General features: G+C 43.3%; 1 protein-coding gene across 1 annotated transcript in view; it reads left to right on the top strand.

Moving 5' to 3' along the window:
* ABHD2 (abhydrolase domain containing 2, acylglycerol lipase) overlaps positions 1-23,970 on the top strand; it is a 110,020-nt gene that overhangs the window by 22,672 nt on the left and 63,378 nt on the right. The window contains exon 2 of the mRNA XM_067696458.1: positions 4,409-4,608. Within this exon, the coding sequence (XP_067552559.1) occupies positions 4,415-4,608 (194 nt within the window). The 5' untranslated portion in view covers positions 4,409-4,414. The remainder of the gene's footprint in view (positions 1-4,408; positions 4,609-23,970) is intronic.

Raw genomic sequence — 23,970 nt, forward strand, 5'->3', positions numbered from 1 at the left:
GCTACTCTGCCTTCCCATAATTGTTTTTTATTAATTTATCATTTATACATATAGTGATAGTGTTACGTTTTGAATATTCTATCAATATAGACTTATCCAGGGCTAGTAAGGACCTTAGATTTCTGCAAGGTTTGCACATTCGGATGCCTTCAGGGACCATTCAGGTACCAGCAATGATTAAGTAGGCCAGAGGTCATTGTTGAGGGCCATGATAGGGAGTGGTGGGAACTGTGGCAACCAGGAGGGAGCATGGCCTGTCTAGAGGGGCAGCCCCGCCCAGCTCCATTCATTGCTGCCATGTGAGAATGCTTGATCAGTGTTGCCAAATCTTCAGATTTTTTTCTCAAGAGAAACCAGAGATCCAGATTTTTATCTGAAATCTCCTGGTGTTTATAACTTAGCAGCCAATAAATTCATTTTTTTAAAATGCCAGTTAAATGCACTGCCATCCCATAGGTTGCCAGTTTAAGGTCTCTGATCTGGCACATCCCTTGTTTTTAGTTGGCAGCCGAGCCCTGGAAAGGTCAAGTAGCTTGTGATGTGGCTGGAGACATTGCTCTTTAGTCCCCTCCCCAAAAAAGCCTGGGCCTCTGTGGCTAATTTGTCTCAGAATGAGAAGAAATAATAAAAATTTGAAGTTGAACAAGGCTACTCTGAAGGTTAATTGAATCTCCCCTTCAACTGGCTTTCATTTTCTTTTTAAATCATTTTGGTGTGATGGAATCAGAGAAAATTGGGCTTCAATACCAGCTCTACTATTTTACAGCCACATGAACTTGAGCAAGCTTTTGGTGTCTCATTTGTGTTTTCAGGTAATATCCACTTTCTTTCTTGTTTCTCTCTTTCTTTACTTTTCCTGCTTTCACACAGCGTAGTGGTTAAAAGCACGCTCTTCGGAGCCTGGTATGAATCTTGGTTTCTCTGCCTACTAGCTGTGTGACCTTGAGCACGTTACTCAAGGAGGTTTCTATGCCTCAGTTTCGTCATCTGTAAAATGGGGATAATAATAGTACCTACCTCAGAGGTACAGTTAATAGCGTTAGGATGGGTAAAGTATGAAGAGCAGAGCTTGACACATAGATAGTGCTATATAAACACTGGCTGTCCCTCCCCCACCCCTTTCTCTCTTGTGTTTCCTCTGCTGCTTTCGAAGCCACAGATCTTTAGCCCAGTGGGCCTGGCTCTGGTTCCCCATCTCACGGTGAGCACTTTTAGCTCCGGATGGCCCTGAGTAGCCAGCCTCCAGCCCCCAGTATGGACCAGATTTGACAGGTGTTACGGCTCCCCACTTATTACTTTCAGTTCTGTTCTGTTTCTGGAACTGTGTTTTTGAGCCCATCTGTGCCCTTTTACTTTTCTCAGCTCATATTTTTTCCTGTCGTTGCTGTATACCTGGGAGAGATGGAACAAGTCAACTGCCTGCTGTCTTGACCTAAACCTGGCTAAGTTATTTCATTGGTCACACAGAGATGGTACCTGTCAGGTGTTTCTGAAGATTACGTTACAAGTTAAAGGACAAAAGCAGTGTGAGTTTGCGTTAGCCAGAGTTTTGAACGCAGCAGATAACTCGTCCTGGAAACCACAGAGAGCCTGTCAGTCTGTGGATTCACAGAGGCTTTGCCAGCAGGTCTGTCCAAACAGCCAAGAGTGCGTCACATGTGTTAATTAAAGAAATTGTCTTTTTCCCTAAAGGCTTTAAATGCAGAAAAACTTAGACTATGCTTATATTTCAGTTAAATTGCTTCTTTCTCAGCCTTTAATAGATCACCATCCGATCTTTTCAGCTTTTAGGTTAAATCGAATGAGATCTGACCTGACTGGCCCAGCTGTACAGATTTTCAAGAACAGTTCATATTCGCAGTAGAGAGGAACAGGCGACGTAGGTACATATTGGCGAGACTCTTATTTTTGCTTCTTCTCCCGACCTTCCCTGACATTAGTAAGTAGGAGTGGAAGTGGGGACAGAGGGACTTCTTGTACGTTTTTAATTCAATAAGTCTACTCTAGACCAGCCAGGAAACTGGTCAAGCCATCCAATGCATTCCTCTCCTCTCTTTGCAACCAAGGGGATAAGAAGGATGTCTGTTTCAGTTCCATATCACCAGCATCATGTCAGAGAAACTGGAATTCCTGCTAGGTTTTGGTTTTGGCCCTTCACTAACTACACTTAAAAATCCCTATTAAAATTAACACAACATTGTAAATCAACTATACTTCAATAAAATAAATTTTTAAAAAAATCCCTATTAACAAGCTGTGTCATCTTGGATGTTTGTTTCTTGTCGGTTTGACTGGCATAGGTGGCAGGGCTTTGGAGAGATGAGGGACAGGGGCCACAGGTGGAACCCCTAGGGCATCTTTGAGTGCAGTGCTGTGTACTTTTTAGGTCACAGGCCCCTAGAAGAATCTGATTAAGTCTGCAGACCCTGTTCCCAGAAAACTTTCAGACACACACACTTTCATGTATAATTTCAGGGAGTTCCTGGACCTTAGAATTCCATAGGGGACCTACAGACCCCAAGTTAAAAGAATCCTTGTTTTAAGGGTTTGAGGAACAGCCTTTGGGGAACATGGCCCTAGGAGTGAGGTGACATGTCCCCAGAGGTTAAGTTTTAAGGAAACTGTCAGCTCATAAAAGGTCAAAGGTTGATGTAGCTGAAAAGTATATTCTGAGGTCCAGCCTTGATTCTAAATCATGCCAGATAAATTTTAAAAAATTATTTTCTTGCCCTGATGGTGAGTTAAGGAGCTGGGGTCTTTTTTTTTTAATTGGGGTATAGTTGATTTACAATGTTGTGTTAGTTTCAGGTGTATAGCAAAGTGATTCAGTTATGCATATACATATATTCATTCTTTTTTAGATTCTTTTCTCATATAGGTTATCACAGAATACTGACTAGAGCTCCCTGTGCTGTACAGTAGGTCCTTGCTGGTTATCTGTGTTATATATAGTGGTGTGTGTGTGTTCATCCCAAGCTTTTGATTTATTCCCCCCCCCACCCCCATGCTTTTCCCCTTTGGTAACCATCGTTTGTTCTCAATATCTGTAAGTCTGTTTCTGTTTTGTAAATAAGTTCATTTGTTTCTTTTTTTAAATTAGATTCCACATATGAGTGATGTCATATGATAACTTGTGGGATGTTTAATTGCCTTTCCTCACTGAGTTGGAACCCCTGCCAGAGATCGTCTACAGTGTGTTTGGGTCCTGTATTTGCCAAAATCACCTCGATTTTAGAAGAGGGCTTCTGAGACCTCTATGGCCTGGCTGTAGGTCTCAAATGAGTTCATTCGGTTATGCCCCAAACACGTTTTTGAGAGATTGTTTTGTCCTGCCTCTTCTGTCTGCGCCGTTGGCCACCAGAGTTCTCATACTGTTTTTAGCAGAGGCTACTTGAAACCATTCCAGGGGAAGCTGTTGCCATAGCTACCTTGGCTGCCAGAGTTACCGTTTTCTCCTTTTTGTTAGCTTGTGGTTTCCCTGATTTTTAAGGTAACAGCTGATGTTCTGTTTTCCTGCCTTGCAGCAAGGAAAAGGATGGAGTTTTGTTGCTGTTGATGTTTGGTTTTTTATGTTTGAAGTGGTGTGTGTGTGTGCGTGTTCTGTGTACAAAATAAAGCTACCTGAGAAGATGAAAAGCCAGATATGCATGTACATTTTCCATACTCCAGTTTTTAATTTTGGTCTAGCAGTTGAATTTGGTCCACTTTTAGCCCAATTTTGGACTAACGGCTATAGTCAGTTGCCTTCGGTGGGGAAAAATGTGGCCAAGTTCCATTTCACACTGCCTACAACTCCCAGGAGCAAGAACCACTGCGACCTGGGCTGAGCCTGAACTTGGCTCCAGCACCAGGGCTGCCTCCAAAGGAGCAGGTGGCTGAATCAGGCCCTTCCTGCTCTGAAAACAGAGGTGAGTCCAGCAGGCAGTACAGCCTCACCTGGTGGCAACAGCAGTCCCATCTCACATCTCTGTCCAAGGCTGTAAACACAGCGCCTCACGTGCAGCTGGTGCTCCAGGTGCAGGTTAAGTCTGCAGAGAGAGTCAAGATTGCCTGGTAACAGAAATCAGAGCTCGCCTCCTGGTCCCCCTTGTACCTCTCCGACTGGACTCCTTTCTCCTGCTCTCAACAGGACGCTATTCACAGCATTTTCCAATTCGCTCATCTTAGAAATAAATGTTCATTAGATTAAAAAAAACACCACCCAGCCCAGTTTATTAGTGCTCAGGACTGTTCATGATCTGGGTTGTTGCCAGTCTGTTGGCACTTGTAAGGCATCTATGGGAATCGGCCAGGGTGGGTTCTGCGGACACATCTGGATCGTGACAGGTGATCGCTGGCTTTGTCTCTGGGTGGTGGGCTCCTCCCCTCCCCACGTGCTTCTAAACCTGCCTGTACCCCTGCTCCCCAGATCAAGATGAATGCCATGCTGGAGACCCCCGAGCTCCCGGCCGTGTTTGACGGGGTGAAGCTGGCCGCAGTGGCTGCTGTGCTGTATGTGATCGTCCGGTGTTTGAACCTGAAGAGCCCCACGGCCCCGCCTGAACTCTACTTCCAGGACTCGGGGCTCTCATGCTTCCTGCTCAAGTCCTGTCCTCTTCTGACCAAAGAGTGAGTAGACCTCAAACCCACCTGTACACTGGCCTGCTGATCTGTCTTTGCAGTGTTCAAAGAAGAACCTTCTCACAATGTGTCCTCAAGGCATCCATGTAAAATAGTGTCATTGGTGTTAAAGTAGCCACCGTCTCAATAGGAGCCTGGCGTTTGAATCCTGGCGGGCAGGAGACAGCCTCAGATCTTTGTTGCCTGGAAACATCCCTTCCTCCACGGGGTGGTGTCATCATCCATGACAAGGACTTTGCAGAAAACAGTTGTCATTTTAAGGTAGATGCAGAAAGCTTAGACAATATTCTAGCCCTTTATCAAATGCTCTGTTGCCAGTTCTAAGACAGAGAAATCATCCTGACCCAAAATAATTAATGAGCAAAAAAAGCACAGGCTCATTCATTGGGTACTGTCCCTCTGCCTTATTGAAAAATATACTGAGCATTAACTAAGAGAATCCACTTAAAGAGAGGGTTTTCATTGCAAGTGAACCAGATTTCCCTGCAGAAGCCAGGTCTGTGTTTTGGGGGTGGCAGGGGTGAGCACTGCTTCTGATAGAGGAAACTGTAGTTGTAAAACAAAGGGTATCATCACACGTGCTGTTTTCAGGAGATGCCTCGTGAAATCTTCCCCTGTTGACGTCTTCTGAATAACTCCGTCTTCCTGCAGTGCTTGGGACAAGCCTCTCACGTGAAGCAGTCCACGCTCTCTGGGGTCTTAGTTCCTTCCTCCTTCCTCATCATTGCTGCTTCACCTTGTTTGTGCCTCTTCAAGCTTAGTCCATTCTGCCAGGTTGGCTTTCCAGATGGATGCTGCTTGGAGAGCTGTCTTATCCCAACCGTGTCCCTGGAGCGCCTAACGAAGTTTCTTATACTCAGTGGACAGTAGCAGAAGCTCTTCCCTCTATCCCAGTATAACCTCTCACCGCCTCTGTTGGGTGAATGATTCCCTTCTAAGAGGAGATGGGCAGCAGAGACACCTGAGAGTTTGAGCTCTTGCTTTGTCCTCTTTGGTTGTCTAGTTCATTTTCATGTGCTGTTACCCATGGGTGAAGAGCTGTGGGCTGCAGGTGTTTTGGGTGTTTGTGTACAGTTTGCTCGTAGTTGTAACAATAATGCCATGACTCCAAAAAGTTGCTATCAAGTCGAGAGAGACTTATAACTCCATCATATTGCCTAACACCTGTGGACTGCCATGTACCATATAAATGTCATCATAGTAAATTTGGACCTGCCCTGCTGAAGGGACTTTACATTACAGTAGGCTCCACAACCATTATCAAGGATGTAGTGTTCTTAGCAAGCAGTGTTTGCATTGAAAACGCTCCTCTCTGAGGAGCGTGCACAGAATCAGTATGTTTTCAAAATTGTCCAGCATTTTTCTTCCATACTTAATTTAGATAATTCACTCATCTGGCAAGGAACATTTGCACCCGATTTCAGATTGAGTGGGACCCAGTTAGACCCAGTTCCCAGGTCTTCTCTTTGTAGAGAGCTTTTGAAAACCAAGAATTTAAAAGCCCTACAAGATTATAGGCAGCTGAGTACACATTTCGACCCAGCATTGCTTCCTAAGTAATTAGAGGAAGCCCTGGGAAAGTTGCTCCTGTCCAGGCTCTGGATAAACATCACGTAAGGTTTGATTCCACAATAATTGTTAAAAGTGTTCAAAAAAAAAAAAGAGCTGATTTTGGCAGGTTTTTTTTTTAACCTCTTTTCTTGTTTTTCTTTGAAAAATACCCCAGAGACATAAGTCCAACAGTTTCTCTTTGCTTTTTCCCCTTCCTGGCACTCTTTCTCGATGAGCCTATGGAACTGTCCTGGCGCTACGTGACCTCTATTGCGATTGCCCCCACCCTCCCTCCTGGGATGGAAGTGCATCCCTGGTCACAGTCTCCTTGGACCTCGTGGCTCTGGCCACTCTCTCCCACCACCCCCTTCATTAACCAGTTGCCATGCTCCTTCCTGGTGAAACCCAAATCAGGGAGAGGTGGAGGTCAGCCTAGGTTAAAGGCAGAGCTGGTGCATGTTTAGGACTTAGCTATGGTTTGAAGGTGGCTGTGAGAGGACAATTCCCCAGAAACTATGTACTTCCAAGACCTGTCCTGTTGAGCACAGGACCAGCCCTCCTAGAGCACGTTGGAACATTACTTAAAACAGCTAAATGCCAAACACCCACATTCTCTGACTTGATCGTGACAAATGATTATTAAAGGGCAAAAGGATTCACGTTTCCCCTCCATCTTTTAACTAGGTTCTTATTTTTTATTTATACTCTTAATTTTGGGAAAAACTATATCCTGTGTTCACGTAGCATATCACCAAAATGTTTTCCTGTTACTCTCATCCACATTACTGCATTTAAAATTTTGAGTATCTCTCATAAGCATTATGCCATTTAATCCTCTTAACAACTTTGAGGTTAGATTCATTTTTCCTCTCATTTTAAGGATGGGGAAATGAGGAGTAACAGAGGCGGAGACTGGACCCAAGTCTGTGACCCCAGAGCTGGCTTTCTTCCTATCCACAGGGAGTGGGACAGAGACCTTTCTCAGGGTACAGGTGAGAGAGAGGAAGCCGATAGCAGTGAGGGGCCAGCCCACGACAAGAGTCTCTAGCAGGACTGGCCCCAGAGTGGTCTTCCGATTCCTGCATGACCCTCTTTCTATTTTAATCCCTGTCGGAAGCCAGTGGCCTTGATGTTCTTTCTCTGTGTGGCGTGTTTGTAACAGCCTTCCATATATTTGAAGCTGAGGGCAGGAAACATATCTGTTATGGGTAAAAGTGCTTCTCCTGGGACTTTGAAGATTTTTTTCCCAGAGGAAGCCTGTCTGCAGCCTTCACAAACAATCATCTAGGCTAGAAATGTCAGTTAATTGATTTACAACAAGCTAATGGTGTTACTCAGTAACCCTGACTGAAAGTGGCCAGTTACTATGACTCATGTCCGGAATCAGGACATAGTCTCTTGCTGTTCTGGTGTAGAAAAAAAAGTCGGTGAAAGGTGAACATCGAAAACCTGTTAGGAGAATAGGGATTTTTCCCCCTCCTTTCAGCACTGAAGTCAGTTTTTAAATCTGTTTTGAGATCACCTATCTAAAGATACATTAGAAGTGAACCTTTTAATGTCTGGAAGAAAACTTTTCTAAGATGGGATGATATGTCTCTTGTTCACTTAGCAACAGATCAATATTTACCTAGCAATTCCTTTTTTTTGTTCTCAAGAAGTGTTTGCTTTCAGTGAAACAAGCAAACTAAAAGATCAAATCAGTATTTAGAAAATGTAGTTGACAATACAGATCTCCGTTTTTTTCCCGAATAAAAAATTTAATGCATATTCATTTTTTTAAATGGAGAATAAAGTGAAACATACAAAAGTCTTCTGTAAGTCTCCTCCTCAGAGATTCATATCATTACTACTTTGGTCATCACCCCTGTGGGGTTTTTTCTGCTGCAGATATTTTCCCCCAACAAAATCAGGGGCATATATAGCATTTGGTAACCTGCTTTAACACTTCGTGTTCCCTGGGAATGTTCCTGGCGGTCCAGTGATTAAGAGTCTGCACTTCCAATGCAGGGGGTGCAGGTTCAATCCCCTGTGGGGGAACTGAAATCCCACATGCCTTGCGGCGCAGTCAAAAAATTTAAACAAAACAAAGCACTTGATATACCATGGACATTTATCCACGCTGCTACTTATCTTCTAATATTTGATTTTTAACAGCTTCAGAATTATGTCAACCATTCAGATTTCCTAATGGCCGCTGGCAGCAGTGGTGTAGAGAAAAAGGCTTGGTTTGAAATGTAGATTAGGATACAAACTGAGGTCTTCTTCTAAACTAGCTGCAGAACCCTGGACCAAGTGACAGGCCCTCTGATCCTTGGTTTCCTTGTGTATAAAATGAAACAGTCTTACAAAGCTACTTCTCATCATGAAGCTATGATAGGAAAGTACTACCCAAGACAGCATCAATGTTCTTTTTATTTATACATGTGGCAGACACCACGTAGACTTCTAATACCCCAGCTTTTTGTTGGGGGTGAATGACTCAGTGACTAGAAGTCACAGAGCCATGAAGAGGGGAACATTCTAGAGCTGTGCTTTACATATATCTCTAGTTTTAAGCCATGAAGAAAAGGTTGAGTGTTTCTGATGGTAATTCTTTAACTGTAATGCATGAAAAAAACAGGGCTGATTAACCCCATTATTCTGGCTGTGTATACTGCCTCTTTTCCCATTCTAACTCACATTGAACCATCCCAGTGTGGCTTGGGAAATGGGTTGCGCTATGGACTGAATTGTGTCCCTCCCCAAATTCATATGTTGAGGCCCTAACTCCTGATGTGATGATATTTGGAGATGGGACCTCTAAGAGATAATATGGGTTAAATGAGGTCATACGGGTGGGGCCTTCATGATAGTATTAGTGCCCTTGTAAGAAAAGGAAGAGATACCAGTGCTCTGTCTCTACCATATAAGGACACAGCAAGAAGGTGGCCTTCTACAAGCCAGGAAAAGAGCTCTCACCAGGAATCAGATTGGCTTACACCTTGATCTTGGACTTCCAGCCTCTAAAATTGTGAGAAATAATTTCTGCTACTTAAGCCAGAAAAAAAAAAATTAAAATTAAAATTAAATTAAATAATAAAATGAAACAGGTAGCTTTCCTGCAGTACCCTTTCAGCACTAACATCCTCTGAGTCTAGGACCACTGCATTGTCACCAAGCACCAGAAGAGTTTCCTGCAGGAAGGACCCTGGGGTTGGGGAGCCCTGGCTACAAGGTAAGGGCAAAAACCCAAAGAGAAGGATTCTCTTGTGTATCTGCCCTCTCCTAACTATTCCCACTCCCCTTGCTCTAAGACAAGGGAACACTGAATCCCATGGGCTTTTATTTTTTTTAAGGACTTTTTTGAGCTATCATTTACATATATTAAAATACACAAACCTTAAGTATACAGCTCAGGGCCTTTTGCATATATATTCACCTGTGTAACTGTCACTCCCTTGTGCTTTACAGGAGTGTCCCGAGTCACCTCCCTGCCTCTGCCCCACTCTGTCACAATACCACTTGAGTTGGGTTCTTCAAGCAGGCCAGCACCCAGGGTGCTACAGTGTGACCCCAGCCTACCTGGCCCGCCTTACCACTCATGGCGTTCTCCCATTGCCTGTTAAGTGCCTACCCCTTAAGTGTTCATCCCTGGCTCCCCCAAATCCCTTCTTTCTCTCTCCACCAAGATACCTCCTTACCCTGTAAGAGAAACTTTAAATAGCTTCAATTCTGAGAAAATTTGCCTGACTTCCTCCAACTCCTCTTCAGCTAGAATGAGGCCCTCTTCCATCTTCCTACCCGTGTTTCCCCAGCATGTAGCTTCTGTGTCCATTTAGCACATTTCATTTTGTTCTTTAGGGATCTGTGTCTGTCTCTTTTCTTCATCAGTGGAGTACACATACCTCCACATCAAGAGCCATACTCTTGACCAGACAGAACAGGTTTCCTAGCAATGCCAGATCTTTAAGTATAATGCCGTTCTGTCTCTCGTTTTCCATAGACAGGTGTAGATGAGGGATGTTCCCATTTTGGTGAATGCCACGTGCTCAGGCGAAAGAAACCACACTGTTTTCAGCTTATGCAATCAGTGCTGCTCAGGGGCGCTCCAGGGAATCAGGTGTACCTTCAGCTCTGATCAAGTTTTGTTTATTAGGAAGTCACCATGCTGTCTCTGAAAGTAGATAGATTGGTTGTTTGGTCTTAAATTAAGTCAGGGCAACCCCAGGTCTATGCAGAAAGGCAGTTTGCAACCTCTGCCCTTCCCTTGTATTTTCCATCACCAGGTCCTCATTAGAAAACGAAGACAGGAAGCAGGTGCCCCATCTCTGGAAGCCTGCTATTAAAATGTATATATTCCCCGTGGGAAGCCAGGCTTCTACTTTTTCACTCATTAGCAGACCTGTCAGTATGGGTCATGGTATAGCTGAAGATGAAGGCATTTAGGAGGAATGTGATGGAGCACTTAGCTAATAGACAAGCCTAAAAGCGGATAGCTGAGGTGTTTTTATTGGATGCAAGAGACATCTGTGAGTCCCTACGGGGTCTGGAGAAGGGAAGCAGTGTGATCAAAACCTCAGCCACATGTTTGTGGGTCCTTTCTTCCACAGAGACAAAAAGGTAATGGGTTTCTTCTGCAACCAGCTGCCACCGGTATTAATAAGAACTGGATGTTATTATTCTCTGTGAGTTTGAGAGATACCTGAAACTTGAAGAAGAGGGTCACACCCATTCCAACACCAAGTCAAAAATAGTAGTTGACTCACCTATGCCATGGTGCCCTTTCTGAGCATTTCCTCTTTGAAGCTGCTTCAGACACTGATAAGAGAATGGCAGAAACCCCATGACCTTTCCATGGATCGTAATGGGTTCATCTTCTGTGCTTTTTTTCTGTTTCTCTCCTCATTCACCAAGAGTGCAAACTCCAAACAAGAATCCTATTGAAATGTTGTTCTCATCATAATTAGTCCACGTTTTTAGCTTCCTGCCAGTGGTCCTCCGTTAGTCTTGGTTAATGAACATTTGAAGACCTACTTCTCTGAGACTCCATTGTTGGGAGGTATTTTTAAAAGGTCATTTTTAAAACCTTTTTCATTGTGAACAAAATTTTTAGGGACTTCCCTGGCGGTCCAGTGGTTAAGACTCCAAGCTTCCACTGCAGGGAGTGCAGATTCGACCTCTGGTCAGGGAACTAAGATCCTGCATGCCACACGGCACAACCAAAAAACAAAAACTAAAACTAAAATGTTATTGGTTTCTGCACAACTGTGCTTCCTAATTATTTCTTCTCTCAAGCAATACCAATTCCCTCTCTGTTGCAGTCATACACATTCCCTTCCTAACAGTAATATTCATTTTTCTTTTATGTACCCCAAATAAAAGCCTGATTCTATATATAAAATTACTATATATATGTATATATATGCAAGATACACTATTTTTGTCCTAATTAGAAGTACTCAACAGAAAATCACTAATTCAGATCTCTCTGATACTGCAGTATATGGAATTATTTTCCAAATCTAAAGAGCAAAGGACTCCGTATATAAACTCCTACTCCCTTTCCCATTTCCTTCCTTGCCTCCTTTTTATTTTACTGTCTATTTGCAGGGGCAGTGTCACAGGGGAAGCTAGGGCAAGGGTCTTGGATATAGACAATTGGTGTTTTCTCAGTCTTAAATAAAACACCATGCAAAAGCAGCTTCACACGTCCCCTTCCAGTCAGATTGTCACCCCTAGGCCCCTCCTGGGTAGAAATTCTGGAGCCAGCACTGCTTATTTATAGTGAGTTAAAGTTGAAAAGAATTTGATTATCTTGGGCTTAAATTCTTAATTCCCTCTTTTGCTCCCAGAGACATTCCAAATCAGATTTAGATCCTTTCCTCCTTGGCTGAACACTAAAGCTTTGTCCTGTTTATAGGATAATCTCCTAATTGCCAAGAGTCTTAATTCTATTGACCTGATTTTACCCATTTTAAGAACTGTGCAAATATTTCCTTAGATGCTTGTGGTAAATCATTAACAATTGATAAGTGGATCTGTAGCGCTCTGGTGAGCTTATTATTGTAAGCACCAGACCTTCAAGCACATTTTGGGGAAACTTACATTGCAAGAGAGTTCTTGAAAGATGAAAGACTCAGAATCATCTCTGTTGAGACTGATTATTGATGGTTAGCCTCAGTGAGGACACGTTCTCAGGTGACTTCATCTTAAAGTTCCTTGTTTCTGATGACATGGCCCAAACCAAAGCGGTCAAGGTGAGAAAGTTGAGAGTTGTTAAACCTTGGCTACCGTCCTCTGTTACTAGGCTGACCAAACATCCCGGTGTTCCCAGGACTGATAGGTTTCCCAGAATATGGAACTTTCGATGCTAAAACCAGGGAAGTACCAGACAAACGGGGGTGCGTTGGCCACCCTCTGTTACTGTCTTCTGCCATCAGATGGTGAGGTTTTTATAAGGGGGTATGCATTAGGGGTAGGTGTTCAGTTCGCCAGTGGTCAGGTTTAATTAACTCTTGGATGTTGCCCACCTGTACTGTCTCTGCCCTAGCAGGTCACTTATCCAAGAGGCCAGGAGGAAAATGCTACCATCTTTGAGGCCTCTTGTATTGAATTAAGATGAGCAAGCTGAGCCTGTGGAGAAATTCATCCACTTGCTCTAACCTTGGTACAGGTTGTAGCTTCTTGTTAGAGACTCTGTGCCTTCATGCAGGAATTGCTGAAAGATCTAAAAGCTTCCAAATCCAGAATATTCAAGACTTCTTTGAGTTAGTTCAGATGGAAGGCAGCACATCTCCCATGTGCCGTGCACTCCTTAAAGCAGTCAATTTCAGTTTCCAAAAACGTATGACCAACCTATTCCCCTGTTCATCATGCCTGAGTTTATTCTTCAGGGCTCTACCATGCCTTCAGAAAGGCAAAAGAAGCATGTGCTACAGCTGATTCCATCACAACGGTGTCAAACCCAGCACATATGGATGGGCAAGTGGGCCTCTGCTCCGTGCAAGGCCGGTCCCATTGCCAAGTCACCCTCTCTTTCAGTCTTTCCCAGACTAGGCTCCAGCGACCATCTTTGTCCACCAATCATCCTTAATTTTGCTTAAACAACTTAACTAAATCCAATTTACTTTACAGGATTTGCCTGGGATCAGATCCACGTTTCCGGTCCTTCTCAATATGTAGTTGACTGAAAATCAGTCCAATATCCAGGAGCAGGAAATGGGCCTCATTATCTAGAAACTCTAAAATTTCCAAGTGTAGCCAACTTTTATCAGTTTCTTATGTTCTACTGATCCTATAAATTTAGTGCTTACCAATTTTGATGTCAAACTAATCCTTTTGTCTGCCTGCTCCACGGCACGGCTCCCTTCACTATGACAGTACACTCGATACTGCAAAGCAGTATATGCTTTACTAGTAAAGTATAATTAAGACAGCAACTTGACTTTGAAAGTGTGTTCTAGAGGGTTAATAAATATGATTTCTAAACTCTAACTGCCCCTGTTGCCATCCAGCGGTGTAGAGGGTTAAGAGCTGACTGCAGTTTTACTTCATCTTTGTCTGAAGCAGCCGTGTGTGAAGCGACCAATTTTGGAAGCCCCCAGTTCTCTGCAGCAGCCTCAAGGATACCTTCTGAGCAAATGGAGTCTGTTGGGGCGACTGGGTTTTAGGATCAGAATCTGCTTGGTGGTTAACTCAAGGAAAGCATCTTCCTGGATTTCTAAGGAAATCTACCCCTCCGTGAAATTCTAGGAAGCAAAGCTTTTCCTCATACAGAAAGCTGTAATCCTTCACGAATTGTTGTTTCACATGATTGGATGAGATGCCATCCCTGTTACCACCCCAAGTAACTGTCTGCCAGGCTGAGCAGTGCCCTCTCTCAAGGGCTGTGTCCTCCTCAGAGCAAGCACTTCCTCTGCCCAAGGCGGCTGCCTGCGGTGCAGTGTCACCACAGCTCTGGAAATGAGTCAGCCCTTGTGGCAGCTTGTGAACCACCCTAAATCTCCACCCCATGTCATTTCTAATCATAGAGTGAGGACTCTCGGTCAGCGAGGGTGCCTGGCGTCAAGTTGGAGGGCTTAATTTCTGAGGTAGACGGTAAGAGTCTATAATCCGGAGCATTTGGGAAACCTCCTAGCCTGGAGGTCCAGTGGTTGATCCCAAACCATCTCTGGCCTTGTGGGAACGGAGAGGTCCACAAGAAGCAGCAGGTTGTGTATTTTTCCATGTTTCCACTGAGTACTAATGCCATTGCCAACCAACCTGACTTTCCTGTTGACACGTGGCACCAGATTCTCCAGAACTAGTATTTTCAGCCAGATAACAAAAGCTTGAACAGTAATTCCTTATTAATATAAAGTGAGAAACTCCATGTTTGTTTGTTTGTTTAATTTCTTTTTCTTTTATTTTTTTGGCCGTGTTACACGGCTTGTGGGATCTTAGTTCCCTGACCAGGGATTGAACTCGGGCCCACAGCAGTGAAAGAGCCAAGTCTTAACTGCTGGACCACCAGGGAATTCCCCATGTATGTTTTTTAAACTTGAAATCTGCCAAGCCGTAACAGTACAGACTTTTCCTTCCTTAGCATTGCAATAAAGGATGATTCTTCTCAGTGAATACATAAATATGTATTTTTTAAAGTTAGTTAATATTTAGTAACCTGCTCTTCCAGTCTGTTCTCTGTGTGTATACCACACTCATCCCCTCCCACACACACAGAACCCTTTTTCTCGTGTTTCCATCTCCTCTGCGCGTCAAAGTCCTCTTCGTCCCTCAGGGCCTCCCCACATCCTAGTTCTTCCAGCATTCTCAGACTTGCAGTCTTCTTCTGCCCCTTTGGCTCCTACCTAACAACAGGGATGTAAATGATATCTTTCCATGTGTGTATCTCTCTTCTGTATTCTGAGAGGCTTAAGGACAGACACCATCTTAAAATTTTCTTTATTCTCTATGGCTGCTACTTTGCACAGAGTCAGAGCACTCTAATGTTTTTAGGTAGTTTTGGTAGGAACTCAGGTGATTAAGTGTCAGAATGAGTAATTCAGGTAAGTGATAAAGGAGTTTAGAGAAAGAGGGAGATGGTACTATGGTGGCTTGGATGTTGAGGTCTTGTGTGATCCTGAAAGATGAGTTGGTTTGGAAAGAAGAGAAGATAGAGAGGTTGGTGTGAGCGTGAGCCAGTGAAATCCATCCTTTAAGCAAATGCTTCCGGTAGAAAACCGACTTTGCTCTCCGGGCCAGCACTCTTCACCCACCCACATCTCTCCCCTTGTCCTGCTAACCTCCCAGCCAGCTGGCCTGCGTAACAAGATGATGGAGTCCTCACCGACTTGGCATGTTTCCTCATTGTCACTGATGTGCCCTGACCCCACAGCCCCTCTGCTCCTGTCGCCCCACTTCCAGGATCTTCATTTGGTTGGACGTTGACCATCTCTCTTGCAATTCCCAAACATCTTCTTGGTGCTCTTTGTGTAGCCTTTGGACCTGCCGCCCTCTCTGCCCTTTGTTCATTGTGCCCTTGATTTTGTTTGCTAGTGTGCTTTGGCCCCATCACTAGCCTAGTCTCCATAGCTGCTTCCCGGCCAGCTCTTTGCCAGGTCCCTATGCCATGATCTGGTGTGACAAGAGCGTCTGATTACAGCAGAGAGCCCCAGGTCTTCAGGGGAGAAAGAGGAGGTCAGATCACATGGATTCTCAAATTCCCAGAAAGGAGGTGTTTGGACTTGATCCCACGACCACTAGTGGTGGTAGGAAAGGGAAGGATGGGACAAATTCCAGATGCCTTTCAAGGTAGAATCAATAGAATCAATCAATCAAATGTTGGTGAATAATGAAATGGCCTTGGGCATCGGGCGGGAAGGGCTGAATCACAGAAAATGCAGAGGTTACTGAGCAGTTGAGAGAAGAATAGAATCATTGACAGAAATAGAGAAGTCCAGTAGGGAAGCTGCTTTCTTGGGGAAAGCTGTTTAGTTTGGGGCAGTCTGTAGGATGTACCTGTGCCCAGGTGCAAATGTGGCAACAGTGTGGCTTAGGTGTGGGCATAAGGCCCGACATGCAGATCCCAGAGCGGCTGCCGGCGGGGGAGAGAAAGACAGAGGGGCAGAGAGAGCTGAGGACTGATGGCTGTGGCAGGTGAGGGTGGGAGGAAGAGCCAGTGAGCAAGCCAGAGATAGGCAGTCAGAAAGGTTAGAGGAGAGCCAGGAGCCCTGGCTGCCACAGAAGCTAGAGAAGGAAGGCATGGCACGAGACAGTGTCAGAAACCACAGAAAGTGAGGAAAAATGAGGGCTGACAAAAGGCCTTGGAGCTCGGCCAGAAAGAAACAGGGATTTTTAAAAAAATCTTTTGGCTGCACCATGTGGCATGTGGGACCTTAGTTCCCCGACCAGGGATCGAACCCGCGTCCCCTGCACTGGAAGCACGGAGTCTTAACCACTGGACCACCAGGGAAGTCCCAGAATCAGGGATTTTTGAGGGTGAGTTTTTAGTAGTAGGGTCAGAAAAGAAGTCAGCTCATAGAAACTGAGGGGGAAAAAAAAAAATGAGTGTGGTAACCAAAGCTGAGAAAGAAAGGAAGGGGAAAAAATAGGAAGCTAGAGGAGAAAGTCAAATTGGATGAAGGTCTTCCTCAAGATTGGGAAGGTGAGTGCCGGGGCGCCAGGCAGAGGGAGAAGTTAGCAGCTGTTGCTCAGGGAGATGTGGAGCCCGGGCTCCGTGGTGAGACCACCTGGGCTCAAATGCCAGCTCTGGCCCCTCCTGGCCAGGCCACTTCACCTTGCTGAGTGTCTGTTTCCTCATTCCTAAAATGGGCATAAGAGCACTTATTTCATAGGTTCAGTATGAAAATAAAAAGAGACAGCAATGGGAAACGGTTTATAGGCCGCTTAGCATGTGTAAGACTTCAGTAAGTATAGCTGCTTTATTGTAGCTATTTTCATATTAACATTGTTAGCTAGATCAGTTATACAAATGACAAAGGGCATCATGTACACCAAGTTCATACAAGAATATTTGGACATATATAAGACCTCGGTGGATAAGTGGGTAAAGGATATGACTAGATAATTTCCACAAGAGGAAAGACGAGTAATAAATACCAAATAATGTTTAGCCTTGGTAGCAATGAAACTTTTAAAAATGGAGTATTGTTGGATACTCAGAGGAAAATCTGGCAATATGATCAATAAGAAATTAAATTGGACACGGCATTAGTCAAGATAGGCTAGTTTACGCCGTGGTAACTAATTACCCCTAAATCTCAGTGTCTTAAAACCACAAACATTTATTTCTCACTCCTGCTACATGTTTACTTTAACCAGCAGGAGGGCTCTACTGATTGTATTCCCGCTAGGACCCCAGCTGATGGAGGTGTCATCTCCATGTGTGCTTCCATGGCCACCACGGAGGTGGGAAAAGGGCTGAGACAACTCACTGCTACCCAGAAGGGACCCTCAGTCATTTTCTTTCCCATTTCGTTGGTTAAAGCAGGGCTTATGGACACGCCTAACTTCAGGCACACAGACTCACCCTGTATCCAGGAGGAGGGAGTATGATGGTGACCACAGCCGCTGACTCGTATCAGCTCAACCTCCTCAGTCTGTCTCTCCGCACCATCCCATTGCTTCTGCCTCAGTTCAGGGCGTCATCAGGTCTTGCTTGGACTAATCCCGTAGCTGCACATCTATTCTCTACCCTTCTAACCACCTTGCAGGCCACCAAGTTGTCTTCTAAAGCACAAATCTGGTCATGTCATGCCCCTGCTCTAAGCAGCCTTGCTGCTTCTCTCCCACCCACATGCCTTGTGTTCCCAACACATCAAATCACTCCACATTTCCTGATACCCTGTGTTCTCTCCGGCCTGTGTCTCACACTTGTCATTCCTTCTACCTGGAATCCTTCCATAGCTTTACACAGACTCCTTATTTGAGAGAACACAGATACCACCTCTTTGAGGAAGCCTTCCTGGTTATCGTCCTCCACACTCGGAGTGAGTTGTTGGTTATCTCACAGCATCTGGGACTTCCATTATAGAATTTACATTCATCTGCATTAAAATTATTTACTAGTTGATATTCCATGATAAATTATGAAATAACTTACTATTAACAGCAATAACAACAAAAATAACAAATACCATTGTCTCTTGAGTGGCTACTATCCACCAAGTTCAGTGATTTCAATGTATTTTATTTCATCTTTAGAACAACCCTGCAAAATGGGTGTTATTATTCTTCACCTCTACCCTCCAGTTTTTAACTAATAAGTAAATGCAACTCAACAAGGTGAATTGACTTGCCCAAAGGTGCAGAGCTATAAGAACTGAGATTGGACCCTGGTCTGTCTGACTCCCTAGTCCTTGTTGTTTTCTCTCTGCCATGTGTTCTCACTGCCCAGGATCATGTCCAGCACACACTAGGTGCTCCATAAATGTTTACTGAGCAAATACATAAAGACACAGATCATAAATAAAGGAGCAAAAATGTTGATTCCACTGCTATGAATTTAACACAAAGAAATCATTTAAACAAAGAGAAAAGCTAACAGGCTTGATTAACAGTGGCAGATCGAACACATGTTTATCTTCACCTCTTCTTGAATCCCCACTAAAATGATAATAAGGGGAAAAAAGGCACAAATTTTCAAGAACATAGAGAATAGGATAGGAGAGGGGAGAGTGGAAAGCAGATGGACAAGTAGAAACTAACTTAGAGGAGCAGAGACAGCTGAAACCCCAGCCTACAGAGTGAGAACTCTGCAAGAGTCAGGCTGATTTGAAGACTCAGAAGCGAGGCATCCCTGAGGATGGGGCGTGAAAGATGTCTGAAACCACGAAGACTGGTGGAGAGTCCCCCATTCTCTTCCCATCCCACACAAGCAGGTGACTGCCCTGCCTCCGCCCTGGCAGGAGACTGGCACATTGAGAGTGGGAGTGAAGCGCCAGGCCCAGAGTCTGTGCGTGGAAAGTCCCAGCCATGACCAGGTTCCCCAAGGAGGTGGAAGGACTCCCCTCTGGGGAAACTAACCTGCCCAAGGGAAAAGTCCCAAAGACTGCTATTTGGGGGTCCTGTAATAGAGCGGCTGGAAGCCACAGATTAACAGGCCCGGCCTATGTAGACAGATAGCTGGGCATCAACTCTCCTGCCATAGAAGCAGACCACCAAGAGTTGCTGGACATGTAAGGAAAGCCTTGAACATGAAAGGCAAAGATATAAAGCAAGCAGATGAAAGGAAGGGGAGGAAACACAATGGAGGGAACCAAAGTAAACTGGAGAAAACCTGTCATGAGCATACTCAGAGGGAAGAGAAGATGTACATCCTTGTGGCAAGAAGAATTGCATCGTTCAGAGAACAGGAAGAGCTTTTGGAGCACAAATGGAGAAGATTAATAAAGAGACTAGAAGATTAAATGAAGATCTCTTCCAGCAGGTAGAATAAGAAGTCCTTATAACTTAATAACAGTAACAACAAAAATAACAAAGAAAAGTGGAAGAGATATTAGAGGATCAGCCCAAGAAATCCAATATCCAAATTGTCGTAGTTCCTGAAAGAGGCTAGAGCAAGTGAAGGGGAAGAAATTATCAAAGAAGTATCCCAATAGCTATCCCATAAGTATAGGATCTGAAAACTCCAGATTGAAAAGAACTTCTGAAATCCTAGCCCAGAGAATGAAAAAGACCTAATAAAGGCTCTTGTGAAATTTTGGAACACTGGCACTAAAGCAAGATCCCAAAAACTTGCGGAGAGTAAGGAAATAGAGCACACACAAGGACACTCAATGGCAGACCAGAAGCTGAAGGACAGTAGAGCAAGGCCTTCAAAATCCTGAGGTAAAACGGTTTTTAACTTGGACTTATATACCAGACAAACTAAACCTACTGTGAGGGTAAAATAAAGACATTTTCAGATATGGAGAGTTGGTCTCAAAAACGTTTTTTTCCAATTTACTTTTTCTCAAGAAGCTAGTGGAAGCCAACTTCCACCAAAAGAAGGAAGTTAGCCAAGGAGTGTGGCCATGGGGTCCACAACACAGGAGAGAGGCAAAGGGGCCTCGCAGGATGGGGGGAAGGGGAGCCCTTCCAGAGGGAGCAGGCACAGAGAGCTCCTTGAGCAGTGTCTCCAGGATCAAGCAAAACAGGTGATTGTCTGATGTCTTTGACTGTCCAGTGACTTACAGGTCCTTTAGAGTTTGGAAATAAGTTGGTGATTGGTGCCAAGAAAACTAAGCTAATGAGGAAAAGATAAAAGTGGTAACCTGAGGGAAAATGAAGAGTCCTACAAGAAAAATACAATATGTGACTTAGTTGTGACTGATATTTACATAGTTATAATATAAATGCTGAAAATTAATTCAAACATGTTGCTATAACAATATTGAAAAGAATGGGTGGGGTGGTGGAGAAAATGCATGTTTTGGGGTGGTATAAGAGAGTAGGGACAACCAACAGAGTTGAAATACTTGTCTTTCAGAAGCAGGAATTGGGAGTGGAGAAGGGTAAGGAGGCATCTTGTTGGACTTTTTTACTGTGTTGAAAAAAATGAAAAAAATTCTAGAAAGGTAAAAACGAGACGTGGAAAGATATTCTACCAGCGTTGTTTATTGTAGTAATAAACCTTGGGAACAAAAGGATCCCCAATGGAGGCAGCAGTGGTATAATGCAGGGGGAAGAACGTGGGTATCAGGTCAGAGATGTGGAGTTCAAATGCAAGGTCGACTGCCTGCTGGATCTTTAGACACTGTTTCCTGGTGTGTAAAGAGAGGTCCTGATAATACATGTTGCTGTGAGGGGTAAAATACATTATGTAATGTGTCCATAGAAGGTGCCAGATAAATGTTTGCTCTCTAAACTATAGCTAATAAACAGGTTAGAATTTTGTGCAGTCATCCAGAACTTAGTATTATAACTATATGTAAAAACAGGGAATAAGTGAAAAAAACAGAGGACAAAATTATATATCTACATATTGATATACCAATATTATAACTGTATCAATACTCTATATTCAAGTAGATACAGGTAAAAAGGAAACAAAAGTGAAAATCGTTTCATAAGGGTTGTGAGGGTATAGATGATTTTTATTTTGTTTTTTTGATGATTTTTAAACTTTTGATTTCTTCTAGCTGTTTTAGATTGATATGAAATAAAACTGAGGACTCTGAATATACGTTTCATCCTTCATAGTTTTGAAAGTCGTTTGTAGTTCATTGCTGATAATAGGTATAAGCAGTGACACCAGCCATTGTCTTTTGAATCTGTCCTTCATGTGTAAAGAGAGATGTGCTTTGCTTTAGCAGAACTTTCTAGAATATGCTTATCTGTATGATTTTGTGATGCTCTCTTGTCCTGTGGACAAGTATGAAGGTTTGGTGCCTAAGTTGCTGTGAGTTTTCACAAGGATGGAGTCGTTGACTATTTGAGGAAATATTTATCTGTTCTCACGTCATAGCAAAGGGCTGCCATTTCAACAGGGCTAAACCACAGCCTTCAACAGTGGCTTCTTTCAGCCTTTTGGAACTGTGTTCCTCTTATTGAAAGCTCCAGGGCAGCTGCATCATTTCCTTCCTTTTACATTTCTGCTCAAGAAGCAGTGTCTGCATTTGCCAGTAGTTCTCTCATCAACCAGCAGAGTCTATGACCTTGTTCTGTCCTTCAGTGTTGCCCTTGTAGGCTCTGAGGTTTATCAGAGTAAATTTATTATAGTTACACATATCATAAACATCCTCAATTCCTGGATTGAGGAATGGATTGAGCTTATATTTATATTTATTTTTAAAAGAAAGGTTACATTCCCATGAAAAGATTCCCCCAGACATCATCAACCAATGTTTCCCTTCAACCAATGTTTCCAGTTTCTTGACTATTTTTCCAGACATATTTTATGCAAAAACAATTACACACACACACACGCTTCTTTTCCTTTTATTGCACAAATGGTAGTATTCTGTATACTCTTCTGCATTTTGCTTTTCTTCATGAAATACCACCGAGGGATTCTCCCATATGAATGTAGGAAGAGCTTCCTCCACATATGTCTTGACTTCTTAGTATTCCACAATGGACCGTCATTTGTTTAATTAGTCTGCTAGAGGGAGGTTTCATTTATTTCCAAACTTTTGCTTTCACAATGCTGCAACAGATAATTTTACATTTACATCATGATGCACACGTGTCTGTGTAGGATAAACTCCTGGAAGTAGAATTGCTGGGTCAAAGAGGATGCGCGTGGAAAATTGTGTTAGCTAATGCCCTCAGGGCTATCCTCACGAGCACCGGAAGTATGAAAGTGCTGTTTCTCCCAAACCTTGCTAACAGAAGGGGTTCTCCTACATTTTTATATCTGCCAATCTGATAAGCAAAAAGTATTTTCTCACTGTGGTTTTAATTTGTATTTCTTTTATCAAAGAGGCTGTGCATCTTTTTTATATTTAAGAACTGTTTTTATTTCCTTTTCTATTAACGTCCTATTGGTAGCCCCTGCCCGATTTTCTGATGGTCATTGGTCTTTTCAGAATCACCTGAGAGAGCTCTTTAAGTACTAGGGAGATTAGCCCTTTGTGGTATGAGTTGCAAATATTTGTTCTCGGTTTGTCATTTGTCTTGTGACTTTGCTCATGGTGGTATTTGCCATGCAGAATTTTTTTTAAACGTTTGCATAGTCAAATCGTTGGATCATTTCTTTTGGCTTCTGGGATTTCTATTTTCCTTTGAGAGGTCTTCTTCATTGTACAATTATTTTAAAAAACACCAAACTTTCTTTTGGCACATATATGCTTTCATTTTTTACTTTGAAATGTTTAATCTCTCTGGAATTTGTCCTGGTGTGAAGTGTGGCTCCAACTTCATTTTTTTCTAGATGGCTACCCTTTGCCCAATGCCACTTATTGAACAAGTCATCTTTACCCCATTTATTGAAACACCACCTTTTTCTCCTGCTAAGTTTCCTGGATGCATTTAGACGTATTTCCAGTCTGTTCCATTCTGGTGATAATCCTGAATATATACCATAAGCAGATTTGTAGCTTTTTAATACGTTTTACTCTGGGCAGTGGGGTTGGTTCTGCTACCCCCTCACTACTCTTCTTTTTCATAATTTCCTTGACTATTACAGCTCGTTCATTTTTCCATATGAACTTTAGAATGCTTGTTTAATTCCAGATATAAAAATCCTGTTATTTTTACTGTGTCTCTGTGACATTTATAGATAATTTAGGGAGAACTGGCATATTTGCGAGGCTGAGTTTTCCAACGCAAGCTCGTTTGTTCCGGTCTCCTGAGCCCTAAAGAGCTTTATACACTTCCTTCTTATCCCCTTCTCGTGACTGTGAACTCCTTGGGAACAAGAACAGAGCCAGGTTTTGAGTGTGGGGCAGTAGTAAGGATATATATAATTACTGACAATAGAAGCATGTTTTTAATTAACTATTTTAAGAACCATCTTTTTTCTAATGTCATTGTTTGCCATTTTGTGAATTATTTTCTGCATATCAAAGAAAGGCAAGATATGTGCCCATGTTGAATGCTAACATTTTAATTCTTACAGTAATCTCTTGATTAAAGTGTTCTTAAAAGGGGCATTCCATGTAGATAATCCAGGAACCTCACATGTAGCTATTCCAGTTCCTCCCACACTAGGAATAGTAGCAGATACGATGTGATATTTCAGCTCTTATCTTCCTGCCTAGCCCTGGAATAGATTTTTGAGGTGATCTTGGCCTGAGACGTGGCCAAAAAGGGTTGGGCAAAGAGCAGACCACTGACATTTCTCTGTGTGTCCTCCAGACAGAAGAGGGCTGAGCGGGGAGACAGGGACAAAACGAAGGT

The sequence above is a fragment of the Pseudorca crassidens genome, chromosome 1 (genome assembly GCF_039906515.1).
Source record: "Pseudorca crassidens isolate mPseCra1 chromosome 1, mPseCra1.hap1, whole genome shotgun sequence".
Taxonomy (NCBI): domain Eukaryota; kingdom Metazoa; phylum Chordata; class Mammalia; order Artiodactyla; family Delphinidae; genus Pseudorca; species Pseudorca crassidens.